We start from the raw sequence: 27,256 nt of genomic DNA, 5'->3' as shown, positions 1-27,256 counted from the left end.
CCTCCTGGGCAGCTGCTGCCTTGGTGGACCTGGTAGTCAACAGATCGGTGAACTGAACGTCACAGTCAGTGCCTTCAGACTTGCAGGGAAGGTAGAGGGTGACTAGTTGGCAAAGTGCTGGCAGCCCTCTAGGGCTTTTGGAGGATGCACAGCTGCAGGACGAGTCGAGTCTTTCCAATTGTCGAGACAGAAGCAGGCAACCAGGGTTTGGCACCAAGTCCACACCCAGTCTTCAGTTCTTGGGGTCTTTGGCACTTCTTTGTCCTTCTTCTTCTTGGGACAGGCAAATCTGAGCTCCTGGTGTCAGGGGGCCACTTAATTACTGAATTTAAGAGCATTAAGGGAAGTGAATGGTAGCAGACAATGGGCTACTTACCCTTGGAGTCACTACACCCCTATTTTACCACTTCCTTTGAGAAGTGGACATACCCTGTCCTAGAGTTCCTAATTCCACCAAAAAACAAGATGGTGGAATGCTTCTTTTATGGAGCACGTCAGGCAGCCCACCTTAGGAGTGTGACTAGCCTGGTGGTGTAACACGCCTACTGCATAACTAATTCCCTGCCTGTTGTGGTGCCAAATGGGCCTCAGGGCAGGGGGTGTTATCTCCCAGGTCGGGGGGAAGCCATGGTCGCATAGCAAAGGTGACAGGGAATTTGAAACCCCGGACGATGATATGCTAAATCACTAGCCATCCTGGTGGAGGAGGTGTGAATACCTTCCTTCAAAGCAGGCAGTTTCTGGCCTCAGAGAGCGTGGGCTTTCACCTGCTGGTGGTCATAAACATGTGTGTGGTGGCAGGCTGGATGCGACAGATAGTGTTAGGTTTTCCAGGGAGCACCTTTGAGGTGCCCTCTATGTGCATGTCCTAATGAACCTGGCACTAGCATCAGTACAGATTTATTAAGACGAGTTGTTTGATACCGAACACCATAGGTTTCAATGAAGCCATCTTGTAGCTGGGGAACACGTAATGATCGGCGCCCAGTACATGTACTTAAGATGGCTTCCCTGTTCACTTGTAGTAATTGAACTAGACAGCACAAGGGCATATCTGCTCATGCTGATATGCCCTCACATGTAATATAATGCATCCTGCTTTAGGGCTACAAGGCCTGCTGTAGTGTAACTTACATGTATTCCATGTAGCGACTTTGACATGGGACACAGTGAGTGTGCCATGTTGTATTTTCACTCATTGTTTGCACCATGATACGCAGTCTGCAATGGCAGGCTGCATGCAATTTGTATGGGGGTCCCTTAGGGTGGCATAATACATGCTGCAGCCCTTAGGTACCCTCTTTGCTACCCATGTCCTGGGTAACAGGGGTAGCACTTACTAGGGACTTGCAGGGGTGCCAAAGTGTGTGTCAATTGTGTGGCAATCAGAACATTTTACCTTGTTATAGGGAAAGAGCACTGGCACTGGGACATAGTCAGCAGGGACCCAGTGCACACCACTCGATAAACATCAGTTACCAATGGCAAAAAGTGAGACTTATTGGCTTAGCCAATGCTTGTTCTTTGAGCTATGTCTAATTGGTACATGCACAAGTATACTATACCACTCTCATCTAATGACTCTATTTTAACCATGTCTGACAAAGCCCTTCCATGCCACACTCTATTCACACCAGAGGGAGGAACTGATACTAAGTGAAACACAGCTAGCCCAATGGAGAGATAGAGAGATATCAAGACATGATGAAGCTTCTGACAGGCTGGGACAACTGAGCCAGACACAGAAGATCATAAGAAAACAGAAATATTTCAAGAAATGATGTGGCTTCTGCCATGGGCAAGAGTAGGACAAAGTCAAACATGAGTAGGCCTGTTGGGAAAATGCAGGGTCCAAAGTCCCCGGTACTGTGTCCATGTGACCACCTGCTCATCATGTTATAATGTTGGCTGGCCTGGCATGTTTTCTTTTGCAGGTGTCATGAGTTTCCAAACATGTGCTTTACAATGGATTCTTAAGTTTCCCACCTGTGGAGAGCTAAACTCTGACAGGACATAGGGGTACACTAAATGTGGATGTTTGCCTATCCCCAGAGACATGATACTACTAATAATTCATTCCAGCTGATTTTGGTGCAAGCAGTAGGTGATGCCCTTCGGCGCAATTACCTTGCTACAGAATTGCTCAGTAAGCTGAACTCTCACCTCAGAAGTGCTTCCTTGTCTTACCTTATGGGGTAGTCAATTCACCCTTCTTAAGAGGATTCCTGGCTGTTGCTGGTGATTATATGTGTTTTGTAACTATAGCCATTTTGCAAGTTCTACTGATTTCCCCATAAAATCCAAGCAGCCCCATTTATGTGGACTGACTGTCTCATATCCAAACAATGCGGTATAAAACATTTGTTGAATGAATGCGCCATTCAGAAAGGTATTTGTACCTACAATGGTAACTGTGCCCAACCCTTTCTTGGGGGGTAATACTCATAACATCATGCCCAATTTCTGATCACAAGGTGTCAGTGTAGGCTGCAGGAAACAGCGTTCTCTTCAGCTACACAACACTACCACCTTGGACCGACCACCACTGCATACATTTCGCCGTCGACAAACCCAAGGGACCCAAACCAGCCCCACACCCACTACGGAGGAATTGGAGCAAGGATACCAATGAGAAACTCATCTCCACCCTCACCCGAGACAGCCACACCAGTGTATCCAACGCTAACGCCGCAGCCAGAGGACTCCACACTTGAATCTCCAACTGCGCAGACGAGCTTTCCCCGCTACGCAACCCCTGGAAAGCCGGCTGGTTCACCACCACCCTCCAAGAAGCCAGACACACCTGCAGACGCCTGGAAAAGAACTGTAGAAACACAAAGACAACTAAAAACGACACCACCTACAAGGACGCCATGACCGACTACCACAACCAAATCAGAACCACCAAGAGGAACTTCACCCACAGCAAAATCCTCACCAACTCCACCAACCCCAAAGAACTCTTTGGTGTTATCCAGGAATTCAACATCCGACGCAGCAAAGCCACAGATATCACCCCATCCCAAGACCTCTGCAATAAGCTTGGAACCTACTTCCACCTCAAGACCAAAACCTCTACGACAACTTCGTCAACCACCCACCAGACACCACACCCCGACCCCAGCCCCCCAGAGACACCAGCCAACCCACCATAACCAACTGGACACCGGTCACAGCTGAAGAAACCGCCTCGACCAAGAAAGGCATCCACTCAGGGGCCCCCACCTACCCCTGCCCTCCTCACATCTACCACAGAGCAGCGGCCGCCATCGCACCCGACCTACAACACACCATCAACACCATCTTCAAAACAGGAACCTTCCCAGACGACTGGAAGTGCACAAAAGTTAGGTCCCTGCTAAAGAAGACCTCAGCTGACCACACCAACCTCAAGAGCTACCGGCCCATCTCGCTACTCCACTTTGCAGCCAATGTTGCGGAGAAAACAGTAAAAAGGGAACTGATGCAATTCATCGAAGAGAACGCCATCCTCGACACATCCCAATCCGGATTTCGAAGCAACTACAGCACCGAGACCGCCCTACTCGCCGTTACAGACGACATCCGCACTTTCCTGGGCCAAGGCCACTCCGCAGCCCTTATCCTACTCGACTTTTCAGCGGCCTTCAACACTGTCTCCCACTGCACACTAATCGGCAGATTACACAACGCCTGCATACAAGGAACAGCCCTGAACTGGATCCAATCATTCCTCACTGGAGAGAAACCAAAGGATCAGACTGCCACCCTACCTCTCCGATCCCACGAAAATCACCTGCGGAGTCCCACAGGGGTCATCACTGAGCCCGACCCTTTTTAACATCTACATGGCCCCCCTCGCAGCCATCATCCAAAAACGAGGCCTCAACATCGTGTCCTACGCGGACAACACCCAGCTCATCCTCTCATTACCAAAGACCCCACCATCGCCAAACTCAACTTCCAGAAAGGAATGCAAGACGTCACAGTTTGGATGACCAACAGCTGCCTGAAGCTCAACGCCAAGAAGACAGAAGTCCTCATCCTTGGAACCACCCCTTCAGCATTGGACAACACCTGGTGGCCGACCACCCTTTGCAGCCCACCTACCCCCTCAGACCACGCCAAAAGCCTCTGCATCGTGCTCGACTCATCACTCACCATGAACTGACAGGTCAATGCCGTCACCTCCAGCTGCTTCAATACCCTCTGCATCCTCCGTAAGAACTTCAAATGATTCCCCCCTGAGTCAAGGAAGACAGTCACCCATGCACTCATCACCAGCAGACTGGACTATGGAAACACATTCTACGCCGGCATTAACAAGTCCCTACTCCGCAAACTCCAGACGATACAGAACACCAGCGCTAGACTCGTCCTCGGCACCCTCTGGCATGAGCACATCAGCCAGAACATACGAAGACTCCACTGGCTAACCATGGAGAAAAGAGTCACCTTCCAGATCCTCAATCACGCCTGCAAATGCCTACACAACAACGGTCCCAAATACCTCAACAATAGAATCAACTTCCATGTACCCAAAAGAAACCTCCAAACTTCCATCCTCGCACTGGCCAAAACCCAGCGCATCCACAGAGCCAGAGCAGGTGGAAGATCCTTCTCTCACATTTCACCCAAGACCTGGAACGAGCTACCGTCAGACATCAGATGCGCCCCCTACCTGAACACCTTCAGGAAGACCCTCAAAACCTGGCTCTTTGGCTAGACAGATCTGCAGACCCACTCCCACCTCCTCCTCAGCGCCTTGAGACCCTCACAGGTGAGTAGCGCACTTACAATTCACCTGATTGATTGATTGAACTCTGACCTCAATGTGTGAACTCCTACCTCAACTACGAGTTCCTAGGAAATCCTCGTACCATGGGGAGACTGTATATTTTTTCCTAATATCTTAGGAACTGGCCTTAAATTGGCTTTGATGCAGCTTGAATTTCATACTGTAGGGGCCACATCTATAGCCAAAACACGCAGAGCAGCACCTTGAGTCAAAGAACAAGCATTGGCAAAGCAAATAGGTCTCGCCTATGCGAAAGCTATTGACTATGCAAATTTCTTTTAGCTATGTAAATTTTTTTTAAACACAGACAGCATCCTTCTTTTACAATTATTTAGTGCAGTTTCTTGGATTGTTCTCAGTGACCCTGAAATTATTCTAAGTGGCATTGTTTGTAGCTCGCAGCGTAACAGTAATAAAAAGTGGTTTATTGACTTTCCCAGGTATTTGTTTTGGCTTCAAAGGGGACATAAAACAACATATGTTGCTAGCTGTAAAACGGTCATAAGGGTTTTGGCTGAGAAGATGAAGCAGGGAGATGTGAGTACAGGCAGAGATGCGGACTTTAGAACTGGGGAAGAAGGTTTGAGTCTTGGCGTCGGCAGAGCATCTTGTGATTCTGGGCACAGTACTTAATCTGCCCGTGCAAAACATTTGAATGTGATTTTGTGATAAAACAAACCGTCCAGCTCTTGAAGTGATTTAAATCCACCCAACAGTGTGCATGAAAGAGCATGAAAGAGCAGCAAAAGCCTCATGGTGATGAGGGTCAGATGTGTTATGCTTGCTAGATGCTTCTAGTGCCATTTCAAAGGTGGCATGTGCAAACATGTCAACATTTTAGATGTGGAAAGTGAGAAATAAAAGAATCGGGAGAATGTATTCCCCCCACTTCTATTGAGGGCGAAACAATTTCAGGCGGGAGACAAGCAAAAGAAAGCTATTTTGCGCTTCAAAAATTGGGAGTCTTGACTGAATCTGGCCTATTGGCATGTATGCATGTGTGCCTACCAGTTTAGTGGCTTGATGCTGTATTGAGGGTTTGGTGGAGCAATTAACAAGACGGAACGGGCAGATATATTTCATGCATATACTTTTACAGTGTGGTGTTTACCTCTACTGCATTGTGCCCAAACTGCAAGTGTATACACAATTTCAAAGTAAATGATGAGTTAAACGCGGTCACACCAAGATAACATGGTAACACAGACATGTTAAATGGATCCAGGCATGGAATGTCACACAAAACTAACCCTTGGCAATAAAAATGTTAATCCGCCGAGAGAAGCACTCCCCCGAAGTTCTGCTAGAACAACATGCCATGACAACACAACACACCGCGGACCCAGCAATCAATCAACAATTTATTAGCACCATCAACTGCATGATCTGATCAAATATAATAAACATTCACAACAGTTTGGTCAGATCATTAACAATGGTAAACCTCCCAACACACTACTTGTCGGTTAAGGTATGTTTCATGATGTATTACAGATTGATAGTATTTATTAAACATTTAATCATGTAATAATTGTTTAATCATGCAGATGGCAAATAAGGAAAGGTAGTTTTATTGCATGCACTTCGCTCCCTATTTTTGGTACTCACTTGGGGTCGAGTACCTCTTGTATTGCATTCCCTACTTATCTTTCCCAGTCCTCCCTGCAAGTTAGACACTCAGGTCAGCAAATAACAACACCTTCTTGCTCCGTACACCGAGATAATGTTGTTTTGGAAAGATTACCCGATCCTCAAAGCTCCATTTTCTTCCCTTAGTTCGTCCTCCAATGACGTTCTTTTGTGGCTTTGTTGAAGCATGCCTTTGCAGATGACGTGTGTTAATCTGAAGCATGCTTCAGTTTTTTATTTTTATTTTATTTTATTTTTTATTTTAGCGATTTGTATAGCGCCTGGTGACCCAAGGGCATCCCCGCGCTGTAAAAAGGCTGATATCCATTGAGGGAAGGGAAGGGAGGAGGGACATTTATTTCGGGAATAGGTGCGTTTTCAGTTTTTTGCGAAAAACCAGGTAACTGGATTCCAGTCTGAGGGTGCGTGGGAGGGAGTTCCATCCCATGGCCGCTTGAACCGAGAATCGTCGTCCTCCTGTGCGTGTTCTTTTGAATTTGGGGATGTTGGCTAAGTGCTCATTCTCCGAACGGAGGGATCTGGATGCTTTGTAGGGGGTGACCAAGCTGCTGAGGATCGCAGGGCCAGATCCGTTGATTAGTTTGTGTGTCGTGCACATGGCTTTGAATTCCACCCTTTGGCGCACAGGGAGCCAGTGCAGGGCCTTGAGGGCTGGTTTTGCTGACACTCTCGAGGGAAGGTTCATGAGCAGACGTGCCGCAGCGTTCTGTGTCCGCTGCAGTCTCGTCAATGTGGCCTCTGGGGCTCCGAGGTAGACCATATTGCTATAATCCAGACGGGACAATACTAGTCCCTGGATAAGGAGTTTCCTGGAAGCAGGTGGTAATAAGGGGAGAATCTTACGGGTAGTACGCATGAGCCCAAAACAGGTACCCGCAGTTTTGGCCGCTTGCGTCTTCATGGTGAGCTCAGGTTCTAGCCACACTCCAAGGGTTTTGATTTCACGCTTCGGAGAAGGGATTTCTCCGTACACGTCAGGCCAGACTGTTGGGGGGATGGTCGCCCATTGTTTTCCCAGGAGCATCACTTCCGTCTTAGACCCATTTAATTTTAATGATGAATCACTGATCCAGCTGTGGATTTGTGTGAGACAGTTGGCCAGGTTCTCTGGGTGGTCGACTAGTTGGGATAAGGAGACGACCAGTTGAGTGTCATCAGCGTAGCTTACCATTTTTATGTCAAATGGTGTCACCACGTCTTCAAGAGGGGCCATATATGCATTAAAAAGCGTTGGGCTCAGGGAAGATCCCTGAGGGACCCCGCTTGTGAGGGGGAGGGTGGATGAGTGGTAATTGCCGTCCCATACCTGGAACGTGCGTCCGGTGAGGAAGGATTCTATCCAGCTGAGTGCCGTCCCGGTGATCCCTGCTGCCGCGAGTCGGTGGAGAAGGACACGATGGTTAACTGTGTCGAAGGCTGCACTGAGATCCAGGAGGATCACTGCCACTGACCCTCCTGAATCCAGTATGCGCCTTGCCTCCTCGATGACGGCGAGGAGGGCAGTATCTGTGCCATGACCCGGGCGAAATCCAGTTTGGGATTCCCGTAGGACGTTGTTTGTTTCAAAGAACTGGGACAATTGTCCGTTGACCAGTTTCTCAGCTACCTTGCTGATTGCCGGAAGGAGTGATATTGGTCGGTAGTTTGCCATATCTGCTGGATCGAGCTGGGGTTTTTTAAGGAGTGCTTTTACCACGGCGCTCTTCCAGCTGGCAGGAACAGATCCCTGGGCAAGTGAGCTATTAATAAGCTCCATGACCGTGGGGACGATGACAGGGGCCACGGTTTTGAGGAATCTAATGGGAGCCGGATCCAGAGGTGATCCGCTTCTCATTTTGGTCATGGTTCGTTCTACCTCTACGTATGTTACTGGCCTGAATGTCGCAAGTTGAGGGCGGGGATTATTTTCGGTCTGGCTGGGAGGTGGAGGATTGTCCAAATGGCTGGCGGGACCAGGAGATGGGAGGGAAGCTAGAATACGGGCGATTTTGTCGTCGAAATAGGTGGCTAGATCCTTACTTCTGTCCACTGGGGGGGAACTGGAGGAAGGAGAGTTAGGTACTTTAAGCAGCTCCTTAACAATTAGGAAGGATTCCCTGGCCGAATTGGAGGATTCTGTTATCCGCGTGTCATAATGGGAAGCTTTGGCGTGCCTAATGGCATCTTTGTAGAGTCTGACTGTATTATGGTATGCTTCCTTGCTGGTGTGCTGCCAGTCTTTCCTCCAAAGCCGTTCGGCTCTTTTACAGTTTTTGCGGAGTAGTCGAAGGTCCGAAGTGTACCACGGGGCGGACCCGGGTTTACCGTTTTTATCCTCCCTGGTTCTTAGTGGGAGTACGGAGTCCAGGGAGGTGGTGATCCACTCTCTGAAATTACTGTCTGCGACAACCGGGTCTTCTGCGTGTACAGGGATGGTGTTTTTAAGATTCCTGGCCCATTCTTCGGTGGGAAGTCTGGACCAGGTCCTGTCTCTGATGTAGGTAGGCGGTTTTTGAGGTGTTCTGAAAGATCCTGGTAGTAGGAAGGAGACTAAGAAATGGTCTGTCCAGGGTAAGGGAGAGGCCTCCTTCACTTGCATCGCAGGGGTGTTAGTGAACACTGGATCCAGCAGGTGACCCTTAGTATGAGTGGCTCCAGAATTAAGGAGGTGGATGTCAAGTGCTGCCAGATCGGAGATCAGGTCAGCTGCTGCCGGGTCGGTAGGGTCATCCAGATGGATGTTTAGATCCCCTACGATCAGGAAATTTGATAAGGAGTGTGCCTGGGTCGCTACAGTGTCCAGGAGAGAGTTAGCGAAAGGGCCTGGATGACCGGGAGGGCGGTAAACAAGGACTCCTGTCAGTGAGTTGGTCGGGTCTAGCTTGATTGCAAATTGCAGGCTTTCAGAGTCAGGGATCTGCGCATCGCCGGATTTGCAATGAAGGTAGTCCCGATGAATGATGGCAACACCACCACCTCGGCCTAAGGGGCGGGGTAGGGACTGAATGAGGAAGCCCGGTGGGGTAGCTAGCACCATGTCTGACTCCGAATGTGGGGCGAGCCATGTTTCCGTGAGGAAGAGGATGTCAATCTCCTGGTCTTCTATGAGGTGGTTAATCTGCGTCGCGTGTTTAGGGAGCGATCGGCAGTTTAACGATGCCAGTTTCAGGGCAGCGGGCTTGTGAGGTTTTGTAGGTAGTTTGAGCTGGACTGGCTTGCAGAGGGAACAGCGGATGAAAGGTTCAACATAGGCCAAAGTCAGAGCCATGAAGTGATACATGAAATAACCTCAAAGGGTGGCACTTAAAGTTGCAGTATCAGACCGTCGGGAAAATACCGTCTGGCTCATAGAGCCGAGTCCCATGCCCAGCACATCTCAGCGGGGGATCAGAGCAACAGCAGTCAGGTGCTTCGCAGCGTCGTGGAGGTTAGCAAGCAGCAAAAACAACAGACATCTGCATGGGATCGCGTGTGGACGCGTGTGGACATGACGAATGATTCAGTACAACGTGTGGGCCTCAAACATGCTTCAGTAGAACGCAGGCGTCTGAAGCATGCTTCACTGATATGTGGGTGAAAAACATGCTTCAGTAGAACTCAGGTGTCTGAAGCATGCTTCACTGATGATATGTGGGTGAGAAACATGCATCAGTAGAACGCAGGCGTCTGAAGCATGCTTCACTGATATGTGGGTGAAGAACATGCTTCAGTAGAACGCAGGTGTCTGAAGCATGCTTCACTGATGATATGTGGGTGAGAAACATGGGTCAGTAGAACGCAGGCCTCTGAAGCATGCTTCACTGATGATATGTGGGCGAGAAACATGCTTCAGAAGAACGCAGGCATCTGAAGCATGCTTCACTGATGATATGTGGGTGAGAAACATGCTTCAGTAGAACCCAGGCGTCTGAAGCATGCTTCACTGATGATATGTGGGTGAGAAACATGCTTCAGTAGTACGCAGGCGTCTGAAGCATGCTTCACTGATGATATGTGGGTGAGAAACATGCTTCAGTAGAACGCAGGTGTCTGAAGCATGCTTCACTGATGATATGTGGGTGAGAAACATGCTTCTGTATAACATAGGGGCCTGAGTCAGGGTGTGTCCCAGTTTTGAAACAGGGACTGGGGCTGTGTCAGAGAATGTTCCAATGATTCATTTGTGGTTGTGTCAAAGTGTTCCTGTGCCCTCTGTGGCGGTTTCAGGAAATGCTCCAGTAATAAACTGTGTGGTTGAGCTGGTGTGCTCTTTGCCCTCTGGAGCTGCCCCAGTGTGTCAGTGTACCTTAATGATGACCTCTGTGCTTCTCTTGTGCTTATGCCACCAGTTTGTCGACCCACAGAGAGCATCGCAGGGAGCTACGGACCTGTGTTTGAAGAACAACCATCCAATGTCCTCTTTCCTGAGGGGTCATCAGAGGGCAGAATCACCCTGACCTGTCGGGCAAAGGCCAGCCCCCCAGCCACTTACAGGTAACACCACTTCCACATCACAATGCTGCTCCCACCCCCTAATTAAACTTTCTGCTCCACAAATTCACAACCTAATAGCCTAGATCTAGGCAACATAGGTAAGCTCCACCTAGTTACCACCCTCTATCTAGCTTCCTTACACTGACTAACAGATCAGTCCTTTGTGAACCCCAAGTGAGCCTTTCCCACCCTCCCGTAGACCTCCCACCAATGACATATACAAGAACAGTTAAATCCAGATTATCTAGCAACCCGTCGGGAAATCATTGAACAATTACAGGCACGCTCCTTGTAAATTACAGAAAGCCCACATAACCACAGGTAAGTGTTTACCAATTACGGATAAGTCACCCGCCAACTATGCTGAGCTCACCACCAACTAACTCAAGTCTCCCCACTAACATCAGACAAGCCCTGTACCAACTACAATCAGGTCCCCCACCAACTACTAGTGAGCCCAACCACCACCTACAGGTAACACCCCACAGCTATCTTAAAGCCTCCACAAACTAAAAGTTAAGCCCCCCTACAGATTCCCTTCTATCACCTACAAGTAACTCTATGCTCATGACAGGTGAGCTCTCATAACTACAGAACTACAGATAATACCCACAAACTACAGGTAAAAAGCCCAAACCAATTCCAGGTAATAGCCTATGCTTTTCAGTTTTCACCCAGAAAGCACGACCGTCCTTGAAGCAGGACCCAAAGGGGACACCGAAACTTGTGCAGGATCTACCAGCTCTGAACCTCTCCTTCTCTGTCCTTCAGGTGGAAGATGAATGGCACCGACCTCAATCTGGAGACAGACCCCCGCTACAGACTGGTTGGGGGCAACCTGGTGATTGAGAGCCCAGTGAAAGCCACTGACACGGGCATCTACCAATGTGTGGCCACCAACACCAAGGGCACTGTGCTCAGCAGAGAAGCCATCTTCCGCTTTGGCTGTAAGTATCCTGGGTTTAGGGAGTGGTTGGGCACGGGCTCTAATGAGCGGCCAGGGCATTGGTGGCATCTTGAATTTGGTATCAGTACTGTTCACTGTCAGATGTTAGCAGCCAGTTATGTTCACTGGCCCATATATCAACAGTGGCTACTGAGCACAGGCCTAGATATCAGCCAGCAGTGGGTGCTGTGCAAAGTCTCAGATAGCAGTACCAGGTACTGTTTACAGACCCATGTCACCAGAGCTGCTGTAGAGCCATAAAACCAGGAATGTGATCACATACATTTTGGGACCCCCTCTATGATTAATTTAAATGACCGGGGATGAGAGAGGACAATACACAACTAATACTAATGAAATCCCCCCATGGTCAAGTTATAATTTCATATGTGGCAAAAACTCACAACATTAAACCAAAAACCTTCAAATCAATACAGGTACAACAATAATCCCTTCTTTCATTTGACATATTTTATTTATTTTTTCATTAATTTATCAAAAAGGTTTTTTTCATTTTTTTTAATCTTTACTTATATTCATATTTTATCATAAACATTGATATTAATCCAATTCATATTAAAAGTTACAGTGTGAATACAATGTATTGGGAACATAAAGTGCTTTACAATAAAACCTAGCACCCTGTTTGTCACACACCAACCAACATACACACCTACTCATTCATACCACTTAACCAATTTACAAACTAAAAAAAAACCATTTCCAAGACTGAGGTAACACAGATATTATTTGTGCAATATCCACGCCAGGTCTACGCGCGTTTCGGCGGAGTCAAACCACCTTCCTCAGGACCAAACCAAAAAGAGTTACACTCTGATCTCTTTGTGTGTGTACAGGGTACCTTAAATTAAAGAACACCTGGCTTTGTCCAGTTTCTTTTGCATACGGGTAAAATCTTTTCCTTATTATTATGTCTCAAGAGATTTGCCCCAAATGTATTCAACAGATGTAGTTGCGGAGACTATTCTCAATTTTAGTATATGTCGCCAGTTGGTACAATCATTTCATCGGGGCTTCCACTGTTAATTCCTCCCAGTTATATCTCACATGTTGTCCCTTATGGGCAGTACTTTCTTTGCTCGTGTGGGAGTAGACGAGGCACCTATTTTTCTGTGGTTCGTGTTTCTAGTCACCTATCTCAGTTCAGGTGGAGGCGGAGTCTTCAAAGGTATATACTTCGTAGCTCTTCGTACCTTATGCCGCTTTTGGCATAGCGGGATAAGGTATGAGAGACGAGGCGGGAGAACCATTTATGTCGCCTTAAGGAACGCAATAAGACTCTGTCTAAGTTAAGAGCTACGAAGTATATACCTTTGAAGACTCCGCCTCAACCTGAACTGAGATAGGTGACTAGAAACACGAACCACAGAAAAATAGGTGCCTCGTCTACTCCCACACGAGCAAAGAAAGTACTGCCCATAAGGGACAACATGTGAGAAATAACTGGGAGGAATTAACAGTGGAAGCCCCGATGAAATGATTGTACCAACTGGCGACATATACTAAAATTGAGAATAGTCTCCGCAACTACATCTGTTGAATACATTTGGGGCAAATCTCTTGAGACCTAATAATAAGAAAAAGGTTTTACCCGTATGCAAAAGAAACTGGACAAAGCCAGGTGTTCTTTAATTTAAGGTACCCTGTACACACACAAAGAGATCAGAGTGTAACTCTTTTTGGTTTGGTCCTGAGGAAGGTGGTTTGACTCCGCCGAAACGCGCGTAGACCTGGCGTGGATATTGCACAAATAATATCTGTGTTACCTCAGTCTTAGAAATGGTTTTTTTTGAGTTTGTAAATTGGTTAAGTGGTATGAATGAGTAGGTGTGTATGTTGGTTGGTGTGTGACAAACAGGGTGCTAGGTTTTATTGTAAAGCACTTTATGTTCCCAATACATTGTATTCACACTGTAACTTTTAATATGAATTGGATTAATATCAATGTTTATGATAAAATATGAATATAAGTAAAGATCCAAAAAAATGAAAAAAACCTTTTTGATAAATTAATGAAAAAATTAATAAAATATGTAAAATGAAAGAAGGGATTATTGTTGTACCTGTATTGATTTGAAGGTTTTTGGTTTAATGTTGTGAGTTTTTGCCACATATGAAATTATAACTTGACCATGGGGGAATTTCATTAGTATTAATTGAGCCATAAAACCAGGTCAGCAGAGCCGCTATAGAGCCAGAGAACCGGTTCAGCAGAGCCACTCGAGAGCCAGAGAACCAGGTCAGCAAGCTGCTGTAGAGCCTGAGAAACAGGTCAGCAGAGCTGATGTAAATCCTGAGAACTAGGTCAGCAGAGCTGCTGTAGAGCCAGAGAACCAGGTCAGCAAAGCCGTTGTAGAGCCAGAGAACCAGGTCGACAGAGCCGCTGTAGGACAGAGAAACAGGTCAGCAGAGCCGCTCTAGAGCCAGAGAACCAGGTCAGCAGAGTCGCTCTAGAGCCAGAGAACCAGGTCAGCAGAGTTGCTGTAGAGCCAGAGAAGCAGGTCAGCAGAGCCGTTGTAGAGCCTGAGACCCAGGTCAGAACAGGTGCTGCAGGGACTGGAGAGGTACAAATGTAAACAGACACAGAATAGGTGCAATGATGCAGCGTAATATGGCACATTCTGTTGCAATATTTTGCTATTTTGTCATTTTACAACACAGTAGTACTGCCTGGGCAAACGTTTCTCCTCATTAGCAGGACTCTAACACCCGAATACAGCCGCAAAGCAACGAAATGGTGACAGCTAATCTTTGGAAAGTGTCTGCCCCCACCCGGGGGACCACGGCTGATGCTTTTTAAAGCCTCTTTTGATCCATCTGAGCCAGAATCAATGTTTGCAACTGATACCGAAAAACCTGAATCATACAGCAAGTGTGGAAAATATTTAAATACTCCCAGAACGCAGCGGCCCTAATATTGGGTTACTCCAGTGGTCCTACCTATGAGCAAAGACTTGTAGTGCAATGGCCTTGATTTGCTGACTGTGTTGTAAATCCATGGAACTGTCCCCCAGAAGAACATTTGGCCAAAAAATAACCTTGAAGTACTGATTCTGTGGTACCGATAAAGTAAGGGTAAAAGTGGAGGCCATGCAAGGTCACGGAAGTCAGGAAGGAATGGGCAGTTCTGGACAGCATTGTCATTCTCCAGGTAGGAATTCCCATGCAGGGCAGCACCAAGTAGCAGGATGAAACAAGCATTTGCAATGCAATAGGTCTCATTTACATGAGTTGTAGCTATTGGCATTGTAAATGACAATGACTTTTATTTATGTTTTAAAAACTAAAACATAAATAAAAGGCATTGTCATTTACAATGCCAATAGCTCAAACTTGCGTAAATGCGAGATCTATTGCATTGCAAATGCTTGTTAGTGGAAGCCATTACTGGCAGATTAACTATCCTGAACCTTATATATAGTGATCTTTTTATTACTGGAAATAAGTGGTCCAAATATTATTCGCAGTGTGGGGAAGGTTTACTTTCCCGAAACCGTGTCATTAATTTGCCTCCCTGCTTAGCTTTCTGATATGACCAGGTTCTGGAGTATTCGAAAACTCAGCACTCTCTATTTTGGTTTAAGTGCTTGCGATACGTTTGAACCAAGCCAATTTGCATGAGTTGTTGCTTTGCCAGATTTCACACAAATATTTGATTTAGATTGCTATCTCAGGTTTAGGCTAAATTCAACACCAGTACAAGCTCATTATCTGCGGCTTTTATGCGTTGTTGCGTACATTTCTTATCCTGTAAGATGCCAGGTCGAGTGGTTCTTCGTGAGGACTGTGCTCTGGGATGATGCTGGAAGAGGAGAATGCATTGATGGTGAAATGTGCTATTCACTGAACATAAACGTGTGTTTTGTAGTAACTGTAATCATCAAAATGTAAGCCGTGAACTGTGTCCAAAACCACACCACCTTTAACAGAAAATGGCTTCAGGAATTCTATCCTGAACTGCACTGCTGTTAATTACAAAAATAGTCTTAAATGCCCATGGAACGAGACTCCTGGGTGAGCATGAGTAAAATCGGAGAGCATATATTATATGTCATTTAACAAAAAGTATACAGTAGGCAGGCTTGATGATTTTGGGGCCTAACAGTTTGTACATTCCATGTTCCCAACGCCACCCTATATGCTCTCAACTCTCTCTCGTGATTTCAGATCTGCAGGAGTTCTCGTCCGAGGAGCGGGGAGCAGTCAAGGCCACGGAGGGTTGGGGCACGGTGATCCACTGCCACCCACCACCACATTACCCAGGTAAGCAGGGATTGCTGACTTTCTTTCTTGTTAGCTTACAGCAGCGTTGCCTTGCCGGGTTCTTTGCCAAGTATTCCAAATAGGTCCCACTCCTGACACCATTTTGTGAGCTGCTACCGTTACCCCGCAACTCTGGGTGCTCAGCCTGTATTTTCAGAAGGGAGGACGAAAGTACATACCCTGACACAAGATTGAAACAAGCTCCCTGCTCAGAGAGGCAGTTGCTTCTATAGGTCACTGGGCCTTCAGACTCCCATTAAAACTCTCTGCAGCTGAGCTGAAGGAGGTTGTGCACTGGTGTGCCAATGGGAGACTCTTAAAAATCACATTCATTTCTATGGTGTACCATGTTACCTCTGTTGTCCTCTCGACTTCCTTCCAAAGTGGCAGCACTAAACTGATTTCTAGCTCAGTTTAGAGCTGTGATTACTGTGCAAGGTTGTATTCGTCTAGGGACCCCCAGCCCTTGAAACATTATCTGTTCACCTGGAGGGTGGGGCTGACCATACAGAATAGGTCTACCATTTTACATATTGAGCTTATGAGACAGAGATAACATGTCCACCTCTGCAATGTGTGATTTCAGGCATCTATGAACTGGTAGGTCTTGAGATTTTACTAGGTGTTCACGAGACTCACTTATTCACTAATTCTCAAAGGAGCACTTTGGAAGATAAGTACTTCAAGGGGTGAGGCGTTTTATTTATTTGGGTGCTGTGTCTCCCAGATGAATTTTGATAGCATGAACGTTTCGGGCACAAATTGGTTAAACATGGAGACCACCAGATTAGCTGATGGCTAGAATGTCAAGAGTGCATGTGTGTTTGTGCATGTGTGTCAGCAATACAATTATCAACACCTGTCTTGTAACTGTTGTTTCTGTTGCTGTTATGTTAAGTTAAAAGGGCTTAAAAAGTGGAAACAACTCACTCCCTAAGGAGTATCTCGGCTCTAGGGAGAAACTTGAAAAGCCACGTTTTCAGTAATTTTTTAACCTTCCAAAATCAGAGCAAGATCACATACAAGGAGGAATCTTGTTCCAATGGAAGGAGACTAGAGAGGAAAAGGAATGGCCTTCGTATCTGGAGGTTTGGCTGCAGAGAGGATTTAAAAGAGCTTAATGCTTAGATCTCGGACTTCTGCTCGGACAGTACCAGTAAATTCTGGTTTGTAGGTAGGAGGGGCTGTTCCCCAGGAACGATTTGTGCGTGAGACATGCGCTTAAACAAATTATACTTTCTGATTGGTATTAAATTAAGTGTTCTTAAGGTAGTACAGAGTGGGAGCTGGGCGGACGTTTTCATAATAATGGAGCTGCAGTATTTTGTACCACCTACAGTTGAGAGAGGCGCGTCTCATTGGCCGCTACCAAAGGTGTATTACCATAGCCCAAGCTGCTTGGAACAGTGTTTTCCTGGAACTCATTGGCAGCCAAGGAAACACTTTTTTAAACAAACAAAAAGTGCTTTAACAGGTACCACAAACAGAGGTAACCTGTTCCTTCATGGATAGATGACCTATTAGCCACCTAAAAACACAACTTTTTTACCACACTCTTGGGATACGGTACTGGACCTAATTCTTTCAGTCACCAATCTTCTCATCAGAATTCCTGCGCTTTCGCAAACAGGAGGAGTCGAGCCTTTCCTTCATTCAGTTGCAGGCAGATGAAACTCATCCAAGCTACCACCTTTCTCATATAGTCAATAAATCTAACTTTGGAAGTCTCAAGATCTTGCCTAAATGAATTTTTTTTTGTAAACAGCCTGTTATGTGAGCCCTATTTGATTCAATGTCTATGTAGATTCTCCATTTGTCTCATGTACTGAACTGTTACCTTCCTTTCCTTCAAATTGTAAAGCGCTCTGATATCCTTCGGGATCAAGTTCGCACTATATAAAAGTTTATAAATAAATAAACAAGTGGGTGTCATCTGCATAGGATATTATTTCGAAACCACATGCCTTAACAATCTTGGCAAGCAGGCCCACGTGCATATTAAAAGGGCAGATCATGGATGAGCCCTGAGGAACCAACTATTTTTCTCGATGTCCATGTTGTACCTCTGTTGCATGTCATGGATATCTTTGAGATTTCCTGTGACAAAATCTAGTGTGATAGCAATCTACCCTGAAAAGCCTACTGAATTTAACATGTATTTTGCACTATAAACGAGTGAGCCCTACTGCCCGCATTGTAACTTTACACTATAAAAAGATCAGATGTATGGCATCTGACTAAACTTTCCCAACTGAACCAACCAGGTGCAAAGCAGACACCAAACCGAACTCCTTTCAGCCCTCCCTTCAGCCCCTGAGTGGCTGGCATGGCTGGGACAGCATCACTGTCCCCCCAAATAGCAGCTCTCACACATGCAGGGTATGGTGGCATGGAAGCAGGCAAAATTATCTCTTTGGCCACTGGCTATGCCATCCGCCCAGCCCACATGCTAGAATTCAGCCGGTGGTCACTCCCAGGCCTTTGAAGACAACATAGGGTTGCCCGCTGCTCCTGGGAATTTCCCGCTGCTCCTGGGAATTTCCCGCTGCCCGCTGCTTCTTGGAATTTCCCGCCGCTGCCTCCCTGCGGCCCCGCCCCCCTGTGATTCCATTCGCCGCCCCGCTCCCGCCACCCAGCTGCTCTTCCCTCCCGGGTCCTTACTTATGATGTCCCCATAGCGACCGCGCAGCGGACGCGCGCAGCGGGAGCACCGATTGAGCGCTGAAGGTGCGCCAAAGGTAAGCCCGTCTGCGCCCGTCCGCGCCTGGCCCGCGCCCAGCGCCAGGACCCCTGGCCCTCCCCGCCGAGGCAAGACGACCCGACTGACCTACGACGCCGCCACTCTCAACGCACTCAATGCCGGCCGGACCCACGCCTGCTGCCGAGCCACCCCGAGACGCACCCACGGACCCTTCACCTGCTGCACCTGCAAGTTCACCTGCCTCCGAACCTGCCCCGCACCCGCCAAGACAAACACCAGCAGCAACCACCTCAAGTGCATCCTGATCAACACCAGCTCCGTCCAGACACACGCCGTGGAACTCTGGAACCTCCTCGATGCTACATCACCGGACGTCGCCTTCCTCACGGAAACCTGGATGAACGCCTCCTCTGCACCCGACATCGCCATCGCCATCCCGGACGGGTACAAGATCATCAGGAGGGACCGCATCAACCAGACCGGAGGTCGCATCGCCATCGTCCACAGGAACACCATCCGCATCATGACCGATGCCAACGACTCCTTCGCCGCAGCCGAACATCTCCACTTCCAGATTCACACCGACCCTAAGACGACCCTCAGAGGCACCCTCGTCTACAGACCCCCGGGACCACGCACACAATTCAGCGAAGACATCACAGACTTCATCAGCCCGCACGCCCTCCCCTCCACTGACTACATCCTTCTCGGGGACCTCAACTTCCACCTGGAGAACAACAAGGACCGCAACACCACAGCCCTGCTGGAAAACCTCGCCAACCTCGGACTCAAGCAACTGGTCAACACCCCCACCCACTACGCCGGCCGCACGCTTGATCCCGTCTTCTCTTCCAGCAAGTACATCACCTTCAGCCACGCCTCCGGACTCCACTGGACCGACCACAGCTGCGTCCACTTCAGCTTCAAAAGATCCACGACCCACCACCACCCGCAACAGGTACCTCACAGGAATTGGAGCAAGATCACCGCAGACCAGCTCACCACCTCCCTCAGCCAGAGCACACCCGCCAACACAACGGACCCCAACGAAGCAGCACGCAACTTCACACAGTGGCTGACCGCCTGCGCCGATGACCTCGCGCCACTAAAGAACCCTCCCAGCAGACCCAGAAGCAAGAAGGCATCCTGGTTCACCGACGACCTCAAGGACTCCAAGAAGACCTGCCGCACCCTCGAGAAAGCCTGGCTCCTCGACCGGACCACCGACAACATGACCGCCCTCAAACACGCTACCCGCAAGCACCACCAGCTCATCCGCACCACCAAGAAGAAATCCCTGAAGGAACGACTGGATAACAACGCCCACGACAGCAAAGAGCTCTTCACTATCGTCAAGGAGTTCTCCAACCCCAGCACCGGCACCAACGACATCACTCCGTCACAAGACCTCTGCGACTCCCTCGCCTCGTTCTTCCACCGCAAGATCGCCGACATCCACAACAGCTTCGGCGCCCCACCCACGCACCCAACCGTCGAACCAACGCCCCCACCGCCACCCTTCGTACCTGGACCACGGTGACCACCGAAGACACAGCCCGCACGATGAACACCATCCACTCCGGATCACCGACCGACCCCTGCCCACACCACGTCTTCAACAAGGCCGACTCCACCATCGCACCCCAACTCCGGAACATCATCAACGCCTCCTTCAACACCGCCACCTTCCCGGAGAGCTGGAAGCACGCGGAGATCAGTGCCCTCCTGAAGAAACCTACAGCGGACCCCACCGATCTCAAAAACTTCCGCCCAATCTCGCTCCTCCCTTTTCCTGCTAAAGTCATCGAGAAGATCGTCAACAGACAGCTGACCGCCTTCCTCGAGATGAACGGATCCCTCGACCCCTCGCAGTCCGGCTTCAGAGCCAACCACAGCACCGAGACCGCCCTCATCGCAGCCACCGACGACATCCGGACCCTGCTTGACAAGGGGGAAACAGTGGCCCTCATCCTCCTGGACCTCTCCGCTGCGTTCGACACGGTCTGCCACCGCACCCTAGTCCAGCGCCTCAGCAATATCGGTATCCAAGAGAAGGCACTGGAGTGGATCATCTCGTTCCTTGCCGGAAGAACACAAAGAGTCCGCCTCCCCCCGTTTCGCTCCGAGGCCACCGAAGTCATCTGCGGCGTCCCGCAAGGATCTTCACTCAGCCCCACCCTCTTCAACATCTACATGAAACCACTCGCAGCCATCGCACGCCAGCACAACCTCAACATCATCTCTTACGCCGACGACACCCAGCTGATCCTCTCCCTCACCAGAGACCCCGACACCGCCAGAACCTGCCTACACGAACGGATGAAAGACGTCGCCGAGTGGATGAAGGACAGCCGCCTGAAACTGAACTCGGACAAGACGGAAGTCCTCATCCTGGGATCTTCGCCCTCCGCCTGGGACGACTCCTGGTGGCCCCCAGCCCTGGGCACCGCACCCAAGCCAACCGACCACGCACGCAACCTGGGTTTCATCCTGGACCCCTCCCTCTCGATGACCAGACAAGTCAACGCCGTCTCCTCATCGTGCTTCAACACCCTGCGTATGCTTCGCAAGATCTTCCGCTGGATCCCGACCGAGACCAGGAAGACTGTCACCCAGGCACTCGTCACCAGCCGACTGGACTACGGAAACACCCTCTACGCCGGAACCACAGCCAAGCTACAGAAAAGACTCCAGCGCATCCAGAAAGCCTCCGCCCGACTCATCCTGGATGTCCCCCGACGCAGCCCCATCCCCAGCCACCTGAGGAACCTGCACTGGCTCCCCGTCGACAAGAGGATCACGTTCCGGCTCCTCACCCACGCACACAAGTCTCTCCACGACCTGGGCCCCAAGTACCTCAACGACCGCCTGACCTTCTACACGCCCACCCGCCAGCTACGGTCCACCAGCCTCGCCCTCGCAGCCGTACCACGCATCCGAAGAGCCACCGCCGGAGGAAGATCCTTCTCTTACCTGGCTGCCAAGACTTGGAACTCCCTCCCCATCCACCTTCAGCTGACCCAGGACCATCTCGCCTTCAGGAAACAACTCAAGACCTGGCTGTTCGAGCAGTAGCATACCCCTCCCCCCAAGCGCCTTGAGACCCTCCCGGGTGAGTAGTGCGCTATACAAATGGCATGATTGATTGATTGACTTATGCGGTAGCATGTGAGGAACATATGCTATGCGAAGTCAATTGAATGAGGATTAATTTGTTTCTTCAGCCACTACCCGCTATTGTTAACCCTTGACTCCACGGGGAACAGCCTTTACAACGCGGGCATTACTACGCGCTGCTTTTACAACGCAAGTCGTTTCAACGACTTGCGCTGGAGGGCGCTGTTGTACAAGGAAAAGTTTAATTTTCTATTCCAACACCTTCCCTACTGTAACGTGGGCTGGGGTTGGAATAGAAAATTAAACTATTCCACTATCGAGCGCTTACAGCGCAAGTCGTTGTAACGACTTGAGTTGTAAAAACAGCGTTGTAATGGCACGCGTGGTAATAGCCCGCGTTGTACTGTCATACAACCCCTCTCCACCTCATCACGGTGTCCGTTCCTGGTTGAGGCCGGGGAGCGACATTTTCCACTTTGAATAAAACTGAGGACCCCGGTTTCAGGTATAATGTATGTGTATGACATACAGGGGTACGGACAATCAGGGAGACTAGGGCATCCCTGACCTTAAGGTGGTCCTGCCCTATAATCACACTTATGTTGTGAGGTTTACCAGTCACGGTGACAGGGCAACACATTATGGCCCGGGAATGGACCCCAATGAACATGAGTCCGCCAGGTAGCCAAGCGGCTCTCTTGGCTGCCTCCATGGTACTCGTCGACTCTCTGGGAGCTGCCAGCACCTGGAAGACTGCCCAGGGCTCCCTTGTCCAGTACAATGTGTTGGATTAAAGTTTAATGAATGCAGGGATCTGCCATTTACAAATCCAGGCTGCAGTGGGCGGGGCCAGACTTCCAGCCATGAATCCACGTTTGTAGAAACAAACCAGCTGCGTTGAGTCAGAGTGAGGCAAACTGGATCCATGCCATCTGCCATCGATCTCCAGGGCGGGCACGGAAGAATCGAATCGATCAGTCGCCCTGGTCAGAGCTTTCCATCCTCTCCTGGCAGATCACCCACGCCTTATTTGCCCCCAAGTAAAGCTATTTAATTTTCTTACTGAGCAGCCCCGACAGAACTAAAGAAACAGCCTTGAAATAAATGCACATTTTTGGGCAAGATAATTATCTTAACAAGAGAAATGCTGCCAGGCATGGATGCTGGGAAACTAACCCATCTGTCTATGTAACTTTCGCTTCCATGTTTCAAAGACAGCCCTGCTCCCCAGTTCACTACAGCGAGGTGTATTTAAATGTCTGACGAGGTCAGAGCCCTTAAGAAGAAGACTGCAAACGCTCCCCTCGATATAAACACAACGGTGCTGTTCAATTACTCCTAACACCTTGAAACCATCCAAATAACACTTCTTCAAATGTGATTGGAGAAGATTGTAGGGTCACTGGATGCATAGAATAACGCACTGCTGCCTGAGAAACAAGACAAGGAGTCTCCACTGCCCAGTGGACAAGCTGCGCTGCTACTGCGCCTTTTATTGCTTAGGGCGGTGGTCACCACTGTGGGTTCCAACTCCTGCTATCATGGGTGTCAATACATTAAAATGCCAGGGGGTACCAGAAGTGACATCACATATCATTTGACCGTAATGACATCACAGGAAGTGACACCATATGAGCAATGACCCTGATTTCTGCCAGGAAAGCATGTAACGTGACCCTAAGATCACAACAATTGACATTGCTGAAGTTCCATAATAAAACTGCATGATTAGCATAACAGTGTAACACAGATAAATGTCTATTTTACACACCATCCACCTTATGGGGTTGACTTTATCTAGGGCATAGTACTTGCCTTGAGTTGTAGTAAGTGAGCAAAGCAAGTAAGGCAAGTAAGCCAGACCTCTTCCAGGGGGCATCTCCTCCATTCGAGAACATTTTTAAGAGAAATGGATGAAATTATGCATTTTAATGCACAATTTCCAGATACATTTGTTAAAATTCTATAGGTGCTGAAAGGGCACTAATTCAATATTCAAATCTTTTCATTGTTTCGCTCAAGTTGACCCCATTATTTTCAAAACGTGGTATGGGTGCCTCCAAGTGCCAACAATCACCTCCATTGTGGCAAGGCCGGCACTTTGTCATGGGTGCCCCCATATTCCAGGAGTGCTCCCTTATATATCTTAAAATATGCGAGTGCCCAAATTTTGCAATTTATGCCAACCATGTACCGCAGGTGACTCATGTCAAAATTGCCTAAGTATATCAGAGCCAGCATTTTGTCATGGTTGCCACCCTCGCATATACCTAGATGTCATCAAAATGCCAGGGGATAGAGTGAGATGCCACAAATTACTTCCAATGTGCCACTGGTGTGACATTCAAAGAATGTCCTTAAGTATGCCACTATTTTGCCTCGTGTGCCCTATATGCCATGAATTACCTCTAATATGCAATTTTACCATTGGTTCCCTTTATGCCAAGAATTACCAGTATTTTGTTGCAGGTGTTGTGTCATGCTAAAAACTGCTGCAAGTATGCCAGTGCCAGGGTTTTGCCCAGGGTTTCTCCTTTAGACAATAATTACTTTCAGTATGCCAGGGCCAACAACAAACCTGTAGTCATCACATATTATTCTTGCTCACACTCATTCTGTCACCCATTCTCTCACTCAGAGTCACTCTCACTCATTGTATTCACTCAGATCTTTTACACCCCCCTACACTCATTATTAATTATTGATTCTCACTCACTCACTTGCATTCACTCTGAGGGCCCGATTATGATGTGGTAAGGAATGGTCGGAGCCATCCTTATAGCATCATAATCTCCTGTTTGTAGTAATTTCAGACTGAACCATTTTGATGGAGTCGGTTGAAATTATTACAAACAGAAGTTCCGAATGGTTTACGATGAGCTCAGAGAGCCTGTCCACCATTTGGAAGGCCTTGAGCAATCCCTCGCCCGGCTCTTTCAGGCCGAGGGATTGCGATGGCAGTTTCACACTGCCTTTCTGTGCCTGCCTTTCTGACACTGAAAGGCATTGGGAAACTGTCTTTGCGGGCCCCAGCAGGGCCCCCATGGGTGCAAGGCCACCAAATGGTTGGCCTATGGGGCACCTATGGTGCCCCCCTGTTGATCCCTGCTCTGGTGGCAGGCACCTTGAGGTGCCTGCCACGGGGTGCAGGGATGAACTACACCCCTGCTCTTTGCTATGAGAGCATGCAACGACAGGAGGCCGTTCAGTTCCATTTCCAGAGCGATATTGGACGGACTCCGGTCAGTCCGACATCGCAATCGGGTCCTCAATCTCACTATTTCTCACTCATTCTTACTGACACTTCATTTCCAGGTTTACTAACGCTTTGCACAGTTTGTGTGCCACTTTTGTGAAGCAAACCTCTTGCAAAGTGTTAGGGTGAAATTTACTATCCACAGCAAATCATTATTTGCATTGGATGGTATCCCAAAGTAACGTAAAATTGCACTATGCACTGCTTTGTGTTATTATGCGTCAAGAGGTGTTCCATGGGTGAAGCATGGGCATTCTCATGCAACCACCCTTGGCTTTTGATGCAAATCCCGATATATAAACATTAGTGGACATAAATTTGCACCAAATTCTTGGATCTTCGACAGAATATTGATTCCAACAAAATCGAGGGACATAAATATCGAGTAAAAAAAATTGATTACAAAAATATTGTTTCCCTATACTTATAATGGTAAGTACAAAAATATTTTACAAATATCTTGTTTTACACTAATATTGTTTCAAAACATAAACAAATATCATTTATTAATATAGTGCATCTTATATATTTTATATATCATATTAATATAATGTAGATTAAATAAATGTAAGTAACATTTAATACTATGTATAGATATATACTTATATATACATACACACAAAGATATATATACATATATAACACTTATAAAAATATATTTTACATTATATTATTTTTTATTTACTACTTTAAAAAGCAAATATATATCTATGTACATATATGTACATAAAATACTAAATAAATCAACAAATCAAATGCAAAATATTAAATAGATTCCAAAATTAAATAAATATAAAAAATACTAAAACATACAAAATTATATAAAAAATAGACATATATACAAATATTTTAATATTAACCAAATAAACAAATAATAAAATATATATTTAAAGAATATTAAAATTTGCAAATAATACATACACTATAGACACACTCCAGTCTGTGCAAAAGTAGGGAAAGCGTTAGACTCAAGAGGGGTAAAATTTACTATTCCCACTGCGGTCTGTGCAACAGTAGGGAAATCGCTGTATTCCGGAGGGGTAAAATTTAGTATTCCCACTCTAATCTGTGCAACAATAGGGAAAGCATTGGAATTCGGGTGGTAACATTTACTATTTGCACTCCAGTCTGTGCAAACGCAGAGAAATTGTTGGACTCCATAGGGATCAAATGTACTACTCATATTCCAGTCTGTGCAACAGAAGGGAAAATGTGGGACTACAGATGGGTGACATTTACTATTCCCACTCCAGTCTGTGCAACGGTAGAGAAAGCATTGGACACCAAAGGAGTAACATTTATTATTCCCACTCCAGTCTGTGCAACAGTAGGGAAAGTGTTGGACACCAGAGGAATTACATTTACCACTCCCACTCCAGTCTATGTAACAGTAGGGAAAGTACTTCAATTCAAATGCATACCATATGTGAAACATACCCCTATTAATTCAATCCAAATATCTAACTCTTAATATAAACTTTAATAATTGACCCAACAAATTATATATAAAAACACAATTAAACAAGCAACACAATTATTAACCAATGTAATAAATAATTATAAATTTATACAGATTTGCCTTTATTTCTTACTTAACTTTCCACACTATATACCCACAAAGCTAGCAGTCCACACTAATAATATAACTAAAATAAATAAATGTAACACAATTAACATAATTAATAGCTAATAAATTGTGAACTCTTAAATTAATTTAATCGATTAAGAAATAATATTTAATTATTAACTTTCCACCCTATACCTCGACAAACCCACCCGCACCTAACAAATCACTTTAAAAATGTTATTACACGGCCGGGCGCCATCTTGTGGGCCCGTCCAGGATCGCAGTCAATGTGTGGCGCGCCGCGAATGTGAGTTTGGGGTGGGAGAACCGACTGACAATGGCGACCCCGCTTTATGCTTCTGAACGTTTGGGGTGTCTCTGGTCTACTAAGGGCTTTGACCGCTGGGATATGATTGGGATATGTAAAGTGGGTGACGTCTGTGTGCAGGGTAGAGTGAAGTCTTTCCAGGCCCTTAAGGCAGAATATGACTTGAGTGATAGAGAGT

The 27,256-nt window shown here is 47.4% G+C and overlaps 1 protein-coding gene across 1 annotated transcript in view; it reads left to right on the top strand.

Annotated features, from left to right (window-relative positions):
* Positions 1 to 27,256, top strand: part of CNTN2 (contactin 2) — a 323,201-nt gene that overhangs the window by 95,302 nt on the left and 200,643 nt on the right. The window contains exons 3-5 of the mRNA XM_078644632.1: positions 10,735 to 10,879; positions 11,651 to 11,826; positions 16,014 to 16,109. Coding sequence (XP_078500758.1) covers positions 10,735 to 10,879; positions 11,651 to 11,826; positions 16,014 to 16,109 — 417 coding nt within the window. The remainder of the gene's footprint in view (positions 1 to 10,734; positions 10,880 to 11,650; positions 11,827 to 16,013; positions 16,110 to 27,256) is intronic.

The sequence above is a fragment of the Lissotriton helveticus genome, chromosome 5_1 (genome assembly GCF_964261635.1).
Source record: "Lissotriton helveticus chromosome 5_1, aLisHel1.1, whole genome shotgun sequence".
Lineage (NCBI taxonomy): Eukaryota > Metazoa > Chordata > Amphibia > Caudata > Salamandridae > Lissotriton > Lissotriton helveticus.
Note: the sequence above shows the minus strand (reverse complement) of the source record. Positions and strands in the feature narration are given on the sequence as shown.